At 42.6% G+C, this 11096-nt stretch overlaps 1 protein-coding gene across 4 annotated transcripts; it reads left to right on the top strand.

The window, feature by feature from the left end:
- The first annotated feature begins 2772 nt into the window (after positions 1 to 2772).
- Positions 2773 to 5938, top strand: LOC147451173 (uncharacterized). Of its 4 annotated transcripts, none has more exons than XR_015189315.1 (6): positions 2773 to 2944; positions 4728 to 4831; positions 4931 to 4984; positions 5070 to 5335; positions 5540 to 5637; positions 5721 to 5938. XR_015189315.1 is itself a non-coding variant. In XM_086520876.1 (4 exons), exons 1-4 carry the CDS (start codon positions 2788 to 2790, stop codon positions 5076 to 5078), a joined length of 324 nt encoding a protein of 107 aa, XP_086377002.1. In that variant the 5' UTR covers positions 2773 to 2787; the 3' UTR covers positions 5079 to 5427. The 4 variants fall into 4 exon arrangements, 1 of the variants encoding a protein (XP_086377002.1); XR_015189314.1 differs by having other exon boundaries at positions 5431 to 5637; XR_015189316.1 differs by lacking the exon at positions 5540 to 5637.
- Positions 5939 to 11096: the final 5158 nt, after the last annotated feature.

The raw sequence follows: 11096 nt of genomic DNA, 5'->3' as shown, positions 1-11096 counted from the left end.
TGGAACAGGGGGGGGGGAGTAGGAGCAAGGGGAGGAGGGGTAGGGGGGGTCGACAAAAGAATGGGGAGGAGGGGGAGAGGTGGTGGGAACAGGAGGTGGAGGGGAGTCTGATGTGGAGGGGTGGAACTCAGGGGGAGGAGGGGCTGTCAAGGGTGAAGCTGAGGTGGGAGCTGATGCAGGGAACTCATCCTCCTAAAGAGGAAAAAATCGGTTCCTCGTGGGAACCCATTGCTGTTGGGCAGACACCTGAGGACCACTCTAAGTGCCAGGTTGCCACTGTGGTCCCTGCCGGTGCCGACCATGAACCTGCTGCCATCCCTCCTCCGCTGGAGCCCCAAGCTCGAAGGGTGGCTCTGCATGTGTGCTCTGTGTCTCTACCTGTGGCTGGTGGCCAGCCTTTGCAGGCTAAGGCTGAGTCCAAGGTGTAGGTCGGGGCCTCCTTTGTGGACAGGCCTTCGCAAGATGGCCCATATGTCGACAAATAAAGCACTAGTTCTAGAGGCCCGAATACTCCACGCTCTATCTAAACCAACCCCCACTCACCCGAGGAAGGAGGATGGCCTTCGGGAGAGTGTGAGTATCCCTAACCAAAATGCAATTGAGGAAATGCCGGCCGCCTTGGCAAGTATTGAGGCTACCGTGCGAGATGTCTCCAGGACGGTCGCAATCGCTGAGCCCATCCTGGAAAAAAGCGGTAGGTACTTCCTCCGCAAACCAGGAAAGTAGACAGAGATGGTAATGTCTGCCTCCTCTACCAACACATCTGATGCATGGTCAAAACCATGTCTCCACTGTCGAAAGAGGGTTCGAACTGCTCAGATAGTCAAGTGACTCATGGCAATGATCTTGGATGCCATCTCGGAGGTCTCAAACTCAATCTGATAATAGTCTTGTCCGAGGATCTGGATGTCTTAGATCTTGCCCACCTCTGCAAGAAGGCAAGCTTGGCGAAGGTCACGCAACTCTCCTCTGCTAGGTTTGGTGCCGAGAATTTTGCAGATGATAGAAGTCACCTCCAAGCGCTCTACCTATGCGGCTAGGCTCGCTTGCTCTATCGGTGATAGAGCAAGTCGAATGGTGGGCTCACTGGGGTCAGGCGATGGGGCTTCATTAGAGTCCCTCTGCGTTGGAGCATGAGCCGCCATTTGTGTCTACTACTGGTGAAGAAGAGGCGGAGGGTCGTTGACAAAAAAGGGGGGGAGACCTGCTGGACCGAGCACGTCGATGGTGCTGGCAACGCCCATCAAGCAAGAATGGAGAGGGCGAGGGCTAACGGTAAAGACGGTGTGAGGGGTGGACAATGGGAGGGGGCAAGTGGGTGTGCTTGACAACGGGAACGGCTGCGGATGGCTGGGCAATGGGCAGCAACGAGGGCAGTAGCGCGAGGGGGGGGGGGGGGGGGGGGGAGCGGCGAGGGGAGCGGACTGAGTTGGGCTGCGGGCTGCCAGCAGGGAAACAAGTAGCAGTGGGGGTAGCACGACGGGCAGGGGCAGCGCGAGGTGGACAGGGCGGGAGAGAAGCGCGAGGGTGTGAGGGAGGGTGATGGCAAAGGGGGGGAGAGGGAGCAAGTGCAAGCAGCAGCAGTGCAGCGAGCTACCAATACAACATCCATACTCTTTCTTATGTATTAATAGTGCATCAATTCCAACCTCTGATGTTCTACATTTTCGTTCTCGACAAGGATGTTTGTGTTCGCCCAAATGAAGAACACATCTGGTGGCATATAATTTATCTCTTAGCACATTCTGGCGCTTGAGAGCAATGCATACAACTTAAAGCTCCATATTATGGAGATACTAGCCCACATGGTGGAGATTTTAATAGTCGACCTTTCCAGTGAACTTCATTACATATCCTGAGCCCAATGTAGTATGGGCAGTCAACATTAATACATCTCAGATGTCCAGAACACCTGCTAAATCTGACAACACGTGTAAATGAATTTGGACCACAAGTGACATACTCTGCCCACAAATGACTATCATGCCACTGTTTCATCCATGCCATGCCAGATGAGTCTCCAAGAGCCAGGAGCTCAAACCTGACATATCCATCATAGTCAAAAGGTAGCTCCTTTACTTTTAAAATATCATCAATTTGACTTAGTGAGTGAAATAAACTACTTTGTTTAGGCAAAGCCTGGATCATTTCAAGTGCACTTTTGATGGGTTTTGAGGCTTCATCTATTTCTGAGTCTAGGCGGATAGGAGCTTTAGAGGTACCGATACCAAGATTGATTAAGCGGACTTTGTAGAACTGAGAGTATTCATGATCCAAAAATACCCCTCTCCCCCTGAGCTTATTGGAGTCTCTTCCAACTTCACAAGATCACCTGATAATGTCAAAGGATGCAGGGTAAACTTTGCAGCCCCAAGTGCAAAGTGACTTTTGATATTAGATGTAGAAAGCTCAATATGCCTTTTATCTAACATGATGACAAGCTTCTGTGTTTTTGAAGGACCGAAAATAGTTACGTGTCTAGACATGTTCGAGAAAACAAACTGTTGAGCAAGCCAAAAATGAATATTTTAAACCAAACATAAAAACAGAACGAGATACTCTATAATATGTTTTTCACGTGTGAGGTATCATTACATACAATGGCTCATCAATGCGACCAATCAATAAGACATCGCGTCAATATTTTTTTTAAAGTTGCATATGTTTTGAAATTTATTTATTATTCTCGCTAGGTGTTTATTTACTATTCTCGTATAGGTTTTTTTGAGTGATATGTGTCTTTAATAATCCTCTCTCTCTCAAAACTTATCGCTAGAAAACCTTTCTATGGTGTGTAACCTAGCTAAAAATGTGAGTCTCAAGACACAGAGAAAACAACAATGGTGGAGTGTCCTGCTCCATGAGCCTCCAACCGGTCCACACCAAGGTCGTCCCCACGTTAGCCTCCTACTGCAACTCGTTGAGGTCGCATTCCCAACAAGAGGTACTCCAACAGTTTGTTTGCTTTTGAAATTCCTTGAACGCATCTGCGTTGACGCAGATCATTTGAGCTTGTTTTCTGTGGCTTTCGTATGCGTGAATAGATTACTGCTGATTTTAATTTTATTGCGTACGCGAGCACTCTTGAGTGCAAATAAGCAATAAAATAACGCAGGCGAACAGTTGTCTGAGGGACCTACAACGGTGCAGATGTCTGTGGAGCGTATTGATTTTAATTTTAATGAGTAAACAAGCACCATTGAGTGCAATAACGTAGTTACCATTAGCTTGTCTAAGGGATCTGCGGCGGCGCAGATGTCTGTGGGAGCTGTTGATTTTTATTTCAACCCGTAAGCGATCACTATCAAATGTTTATAAGCATTAAAATAAGCATTGTTCACCTGGCAGACCTCGAAGGGGCATAAATTGGAGGGGAAATGGTCGGGTGGTGAGTGACCAGGGTGAGGAGGAAATAATCCAGAATAGAAGTGGGTCTTGAAAAAGATGAAGTGGATTGTATTGCACGAACACACCCACGCTCGAGTGTAAAGACTCTTTGCTGGTTACGTCCCAACTGCATCAAGTCATGAGCCGAACGTCATGAGCTCGGAGTACATTCTTGCAGCACATGGTGTGTGAGAGAGAAAGAAAGGGTGAGGAGATAGAGCGACATGGTGGTGAATGAAAAAGTCCCAGAATAGTGTTGTACGTACTACTACGAGGCACGCCATAGGTTCACACGACACTGTCACAAACCAGAGAGTCGGGACTGATCTGGATGTGTAGAGAGAGAGAAACTTATGATATGGTATGGCAGGGGACTGCGGTTGGATTATGGCCACCAATGAGGTAGTTGCGTGGGCAATGGAGGAGATGCTCTCAATGAGCATGAGCTCCAGACTCTAGTGAATCACGTTAGGAGAGACTATCTTGAGAGAGAGAGAGAGAGAGAGTGATCATAGAGAGAAATCACTTGCCTTGCCTAGCTTTTGAAAGCGGGTAAACTATTGTCCCGTATTCTACACCATACATACGGATACGCTAGACAGTGACTCAGTCACTATACAATGTACACAATCATCGTCTACATTTCTACACACAATATACACTCTGCCCTATACCACGCCACACCACATAGACAGTTAATGACGACGGCCTTACAGACTTGTCATAGACAGCAAGGAGTCTACGCAGCAAAAAAACTAAATGTTGGAGGGTTCTGCGGCGCCGTAGATCAATTGGTGCTACTTAGAATTGGTATATATTATGTCCTAATAGTATGTATTAAAAAACAATTGTTTTTCCAAATACACAAAATTCCTTTTCTTGATTTTGTTAAGAGAATTTTAGAAAATTAGGTGTCCCCTCTTCTAGTTTTTATGCCGCTTTTCTATTTTTTGAAGCGGAATTTCTCCTTTTTCCATTGCCCCCAACTTGCAATTTTGACATTGAACATGTCACGATATTAAGCTGAGATTAGAGGTTCCATCTTGGGCATGTTCAAGAAACCTCATAGAGGTTGTTATTTTGTCAAAAAAATTCATAGGAAGAAGAAATGAATAGCAATACAAGTAAACGTTTGACGTTATTTAAATTGATTTTGTTTTCAAGATAATCAACAAAATTTGTGATGAGTCTTGAAGATTTTAAAGTGTTCTTTGAGATTTTTCTCGCCATATACATAAAACTCTGCCCAAAATTTTCAAGCTTTTCAAGTCATTAAATGTGAAATGTATATTAAATATGATGACTTTATTGTTTCTAAAACACTTTTTGTCCAATCCAAGATCTAGGGGTCGTTCAGGCAGGAGGGTGCTGGACTCTTTGCCAATTGGAACATATAAATCCACAGACCAAATTAGCTCTATTTCGGAGTCAGACATGGGAGCAGGTCTGGAATTGCCTGAAGATTGATGTTTTGTCTCTTGAGATGGGACAAGGCTCTTTGCATGATGTCAACCCCATTTTGACTGAAGAATGTAATTTGCAGATTGTGCCCTGGGAGATAAGAGATGATGTCAGAGAGAGGAAAAGATGGTCACAGGTGGGAAAAGCTTTTTTAATTTACTTTAATTCAAACTATTTTGTTTTTAAAGTTACTTTGCATATGAACATGTAATGTTATGTAGATGAAGTGACAAAAGAGTGGGATCCTCTTTGGTGGAGGTCAATGAAGACTTGAGATGGAGTTGCAGAGTAATCCAAGGTTGTCAAGTTTTGTTGGCCACATGTTCTATGTGTGGGAGGGTAACCATAGAACAGTGGCATGGATTCAAGGCATAAAAGAAAAATTTTCTACATCAAAAGATAAGCATTGCAGAGTTCTTTGTACAATTATTGATCCCACCAAAGTCCCTAAGATTGCTTTGCTAAGCAGCCTTCAGAGAATGAACTTGTAAGTGCTCTTTTAAACTTTTGAGATTACTGAGAATTTTTTTTAAAAAACAAAGTCAATGCAAATTTTAAAATCCTTTTGTTTGATGCTAATAGCATGCATTCTCATTCTCTTGTTACTACACATCTTTGGGATGAGATTGTGAATTTGTCTCATATTTGTGCTGCCAATCCTGGCGTTTACCTGAAATCTCTACTCGAGAAGGATCGAAAATTGATTGCAAATGTTAGAAAATACATTGTAAGGGGCAGGAACCATGATATCCTCTAACACGTAAATATCTTGCACGGCTTGTCTATGATGTAAGTGGAATGCTTTCTGTCTCTTTTGTGTTAAATGCCATGCAATTTTGAAATGATTATGTAATATTTATTTCTTTTGATAGTTGCAAATGACCAAGGAATACAACTCAAGGGTGGATCAACTCTCTTGTGAGAGTTTGTCTGTTGATGATTTAAAGAAAGAGCAAGATAAAATATATCATGACCTCATCACAAAGTACAGTGATAAGATTGGGAAGGTATTCTTTCTTGTTGGCAAATTTTATAGTGTGAAAGATATGGTTTTAACGGCATAATTTTAAGAAGGTTGTTTTTTGGTCTTGTTAGCTTCTTAACATTTTGGACCCACACTTGGGTTCAGACTAGCTAGCAAAATTTTTTTCATTGAAATGGAACCCTGGAAGTTGGGCAACATTGGAAAAGATTAACTTAATTTCTGTTTTGGATGCTCCAATTCAAACAAGCTGTTATGATTGTCTCTTCTAGAGGCCGATAATCTCACTAGAGCTACATATGGCATCAAAAAAAGAGACCATGTTTATAGAATGTGAGTCTACTAGTATTTCAAACTTTTGATGCTTTGAAGAAAGTATATTGAATGGCTTTTCAATTTCATTTTTTGGTGGATTCAAGCTGGCTTCGTTGAGAGGGTCACTTGGCTAGGGTATTTGATAGAGCATTGCAGTTGGTGACGGATATGTTGGGCACATGTGGAGATGTTGTATTGTCACCTTATTCTACTGTGATATTTTACTTTGAGGAGATAAAACTTAAGGCTAGGCCTAAGCTTTTTTCTTTGGAGGTGTCTTTGGAAATGAGGACAAAAGATGTTGATAAACAAGCCCTCAAAAAGATAGACACTTTGCGTATGGTTGCACAGAGATTAGCATACAGGTACTTTTGTTATCATATTGCAGTGCAATTTATTTTACTGTTTATGTGCAAAAATAATGTATGAATTGCATTTTTTGTCAATGGAGCTTGTTCTGATGTCTGTATTTACTCTTAGCAAAGTCTAAGCATGGCCTAAATCTCTTAAAAAGTTATGTGTGCCATTGCTAAATGTCGCTCTCATCTGAAGAATATTTAATTTTTAGAAACGTTCAAATTTTAAAAAATGATAATCTTTGTTTTGCTTTTCGAGTTACCTAGCACCAAAGATGCTTATAAATTACATTCCTTTTTGCTTTTTATATAAGAGACAAGCGTTGGTGTATGTCTTTGTGCATGTGAGATCCGCAACAAGCAACCCTAAAAAAAAAGGCACATGGATGACTTTTTGAAACTTAGTTTTTTGTTTTACAATCACATTGATTTAATTTAATGCTATTGGCATATGTGTGTTGCGCGTGAATTTATTTGAATTTCTATGTGAGGATGATATGCAAACTATGTACGTGAGTGCAAAGAAGAGAGCCATGGTTCAAAGTAGATAGTGAAGTTGTAGTTACCCGCCGACAAAAAAAAGGCGCAGATTAGTTAGTCTTGGCCGATGAAACACCTCGCCAACGGTCGAACCTCGAGAATCCTCGACATTTTCCTAAATTCAAAAAATATATGCACAGTGCAGTAGGTCACCTCTCTGTGTAGAAAAAACTGAACTGCAATGAGAACAATATAATGGGTATCCTTCACACCAAAATCCATAAAACTTCATACACTATCAAAAATCAAAACCTTCATGATCAGGAAATTTTAGATGGTGTGCATTACCAAGATTGACTTGTGTGTAGATACTCGTTCAGAATCTAGGATCCGATCCCAGAATTTTCCAGATAATCAACTTTGAGCTGGTGCTTCTGGTGTTACACACGTAGTCAGGCTTCCCAATTAGGACGCCTCTGTTGATTACAACTTGCCTTCGATCTCTTGCTACAACACTCTTATAGAGGGTGATCCACTCCTCCTTTCCAGCTCCACCCCGTTCCAGCGTTGCACAGCTCTGATCCGTAGTCTCTGCAGCTCGTCACTACAGCACAGCTAGCAGCTCGCGTCCTTAATTAACAGCTTGAGATCACGCCCTTAACAGCTTAATGAGACGCCCACTACAGCCTTAATTGGCTTCTTTTTTATAGAACTAAACCCCAATCTGTGCGCAAGCAGCTCCCTGTTAATTCTGAAGCTCCCCTGATGAGGAATTGCCGCCACAGCTCGTGTACTCCCCTGATCTCCTGATCTGAGCTGCCTTGCTCCCTTTGATAGAGAAGGCGACCCCTCTTATTTAATATGGCCAAAAATTTGGAGGAGCTGCAGACCGTCGAGCAATACATCTAGATAAGGCGCTGGATACCTGCCTACTGCTGCAGATCAAGACGTCGAGTTGGATACCTGCCCTGCAGAAGCTGCTGACGTTGAGCAATACTAGATAAGGCACGCCAGACCCTAAAGCCGAGAAGATTAAGGTAGCTGTAGCTGCAAGTGCAACTGAGGACAAACTGATCAGCTAGCATAGCATGAAGTGGGAGCTCACTCTGAATGAGCAGTGAGACAGCAGATGAGTTCAAGTTGGGCTTGGATCAGATCAGCAGGTACAGTTGCGGCCCGCCTTGTAGAGCTCTATTTGTTGAGAGCAGGTCAGTTTGCGCGCCAAACTTTAAGGTAATTAGGTAGCTAGGTACTCCAGTAACGCCTCGGTTGGGGTTGGTGTAGTCCCGCGCCTACGAAATTTTTAGAGTAACCTCTAAACTTTTGAAATAGTTCCAAGGTGAGTTAAGCTACGCAATCGAGACAAATTTTCCGCACTAGGGTAAAATTTTCCAAGTCAAACCGAAACGTCAAAAACATTTCTTGTTATGCATGGATGTGAGCGTGTGCGAGCTCAGGTGTGTTTGCGCATGCCCGCTTGTGCATGCGTGTGTGTGTGTGTGTGTGTGAGTTTGTGTGTGTGTTTCCTCGATCTTTGAGGTCTCTTGGGAGTGTCCTACCCATCCCTAATGAGCGTCATTACCTTGCTCCTAATCTAGCATAACATTGTATCCACCAAATGAGAGAGAGAGAGAGAGAGAGAGAGAGAGAGAGAGAGAGGAGAGATGTATAGAATGTCACCTCTGGTCCAAACTTTCAAACCTATAAGTGGCATATTGTGTGTATACACAGAGGGACTCTCTCTCTCTCTCTCTTTGTCTATCTCTCTCTCTCTCTCTCTCTCTCTCACAGGAGATGGCTAGTGTGCTCCGTACACCATGGCTCACGTCTTTCACTCATTGTTGCCTGAGTGTCTCTCTCTCACACACACACACACACCATGCTACAGCAAATGACAAACATGTCTCTCTCTCTCTCTCTGTGAATTATGTCACTTACTTGCAAACCTTTATATGAAGTACAATTAAAGTATGTTCTACCCATCGCTAATGATGTCATTACCTTGCTCCTAATCTAGCATAACATAGTATCACTAAATAGTTCCCGTTTAGATACAACATTTATATGGACACATCCTCAAAATGATAACATGTGTATAAACCAAGCAAGGAGAGTTAATTGAATCTTGATGTTCACATGAAGCACTTGTAAGAAAGGTTATATTGTTGGTAAGTTAGTCTTGTATCCTCAGGGGAAATATGTTTGGCAAGGTCCCCAAGCAAGATAAGGCGCATGGCATTCACACTTAAGTAGAGGGAGAGAGAGAGACGAATAGATTGTATTATTGTCCTCAAAGGTTAAACATCATGTATGGTATAAAATTCCACATGTTGTATGAGAGAGAGAGAGAGAGAGAGAGAGAGATGGAGAGATTGAATTATTGTCCTCAAAGGTTAAACATCCTGCATTCAAGTAACGGTGATTGTTTGATGTCCAAACTCTCAAACCTAGATCACGGAGAATTGTTACATGTTCCATTCTTGGGAACGGAAATATAATACTCATCTTTGCAGATTTGAAACTCTCTCCAGATAGAAAAGATATGCACTTGTTTAGCCGTACCTATATGCTAATTAAATTGAGGGTGTATGACATCAATCAGGAGGACAATGGACACACTTCTATAGGTGAACTTCAAATGGAAACCACAATTTGCCCAACATTGTCTTGGTTATATGTCCAGATCCCCATATAGTTGATCTAACCATCCCATCAACATTGCCTCTTGAGGAAGATGGGACACATTTCTATAGGTGAACTTCAAATGGAAACCACAATGTGCCCAACATCATCTTAGTTATCTAGATCCCCATATGGTTGATCTGACCATCCCCGTCAATAATTTCCTCTTTAATCATCTGATCTAACTCATAAATGTTACTTAGCTTCTCCCCGAGGTTGTTTACTTAGCTACAAACGTGGAGTTTTTGTGGTGATCCAACCTTTGTCGTATTCTTATGTGAACCACCTAGAAGGTGCGTGAGGCGTGTCTCCTATGGGGCACCTATATAAAGGAGATATGGAGGCGGTGTGAGGGAGTTAGTAATATTGGAATGAGCTACAACCCTCAATAAAGCGATATTGACGAAGCAATGGACAAAGCTCATGGCTTTGCAAGGTATTGATGTCGCATCGATGGGCTTAGAGGTACTTAGAATTCTCACAGAATGGGTTGTGGTTGCGGTCACTAAGGTTAATGTGCATTGCTCCTTGCAGAATCATACTCAAAAGTTTTGCTCATGCCTTACGTTTCAAAACTCTCTCTCTCTCTCTCTCTCTCTCTCTCTCTCTTTTTGGGGGGGAGAACTTGCTCTTTATATTACAATAATCTACAATCTGCTATCACACTAACAACTTTTTTATGATCCATACCACTGTCTCTGAAGGCTTGATCTGTTAAAGAGAGCAGCTTCCATCATCCTATCTCTAATGACAAACATGGGAACTATATGATTGCAACTCTGGTCCCGATCAAATGTACATTGATTTCTCATATTCCATACAAACCATAAGAACCATACTCTGAAAGACTGTAGTGCAAACTCAAGTGCTCGATGTTCTGGGATTTGGATCTTGAAAAAGGTCATCTGATACCTAGATATGGAGATCTCCCAAGCATCATACCACATCCATTTTTCCCACTTCCACCATTCCATAACAGGCTTGCATGACCAGAATACATGTCTAGTGGTTTCGGGACAAGAGCATTTGATGCATTTGCTAGAGGTAATACCCTTTTTCTTTAGATTCATGGCAGTGTGGCCAATACACATGTGAGAGCTCTCCACAAAAAAATTCTGAATTTAAACTGATTAGGAATCAACCATACATTTGCAAGAGTTTTTTGCCACCAATATGCATCCTGTTGAAGGGACCATTGTGAATTACATTTCACAAAAATATTTGGTTTCGGTAACAACAAAGCATAAAAGACAGAGGTGTTAGCGGTCCACCAATTAATTGCTTGATTAGGAACGTTCCAATCTCGATGTCGTTCTTCCATATTGAGAGCATCTCTAAGAGGCAAGCCGTGAATCTAAGCACATAGTTGATGCCAAGGTATTCTGAAGCCAAACCCTAGTCTATATTGTCATTTGGCAACCGAAAAGAGTTTC

This window comes from Adiantum capillus-veneris, chromosome 9, assembly GCF_014529385.1.
Source record: "Adiantum capillus-veneris isolate H3 chromosome 9, ASM1452938v2, whole genome shotgun sequence".
NCBI lineage: Eukaryota > Viridiplantae > Streptophyta > Polypodiopsida > Polypodiales > Pteridaceae > Adiantum > Adiantum capillus-veneris.
This window is presented reverse-complemented; position numbering and strand designations above follow the sequence as displayed.

What these genes read in the sequence shown, in the direction of transcription:
- LOC147451173 (XM_086520876.1), top strand. Translation starts at nt 2,788, where the DNA reads ATGGTGTGTAACCTAGCTAAAAATGTGAGTCTCAAGACACAGAGAAAA. An exon ending in GGTCGCATTCCCAACAAGAG is followed by an intron (nt 2,945 to 4,727) that starts GTACTCCAACAG and finishes GTCCAATCCAAG; the next exon opens with ATCTAGGGGTCGTTCAGGCA. An exon ending in GGAGTCAGACATGGGAGCAG is followed by an intron (nt 4,832 to 4,930) that starts GTCTGGAATTGC and finishes TGTAATTTGCAG; the next exon opens with ATTGTGCCCTGGGAGATAAG.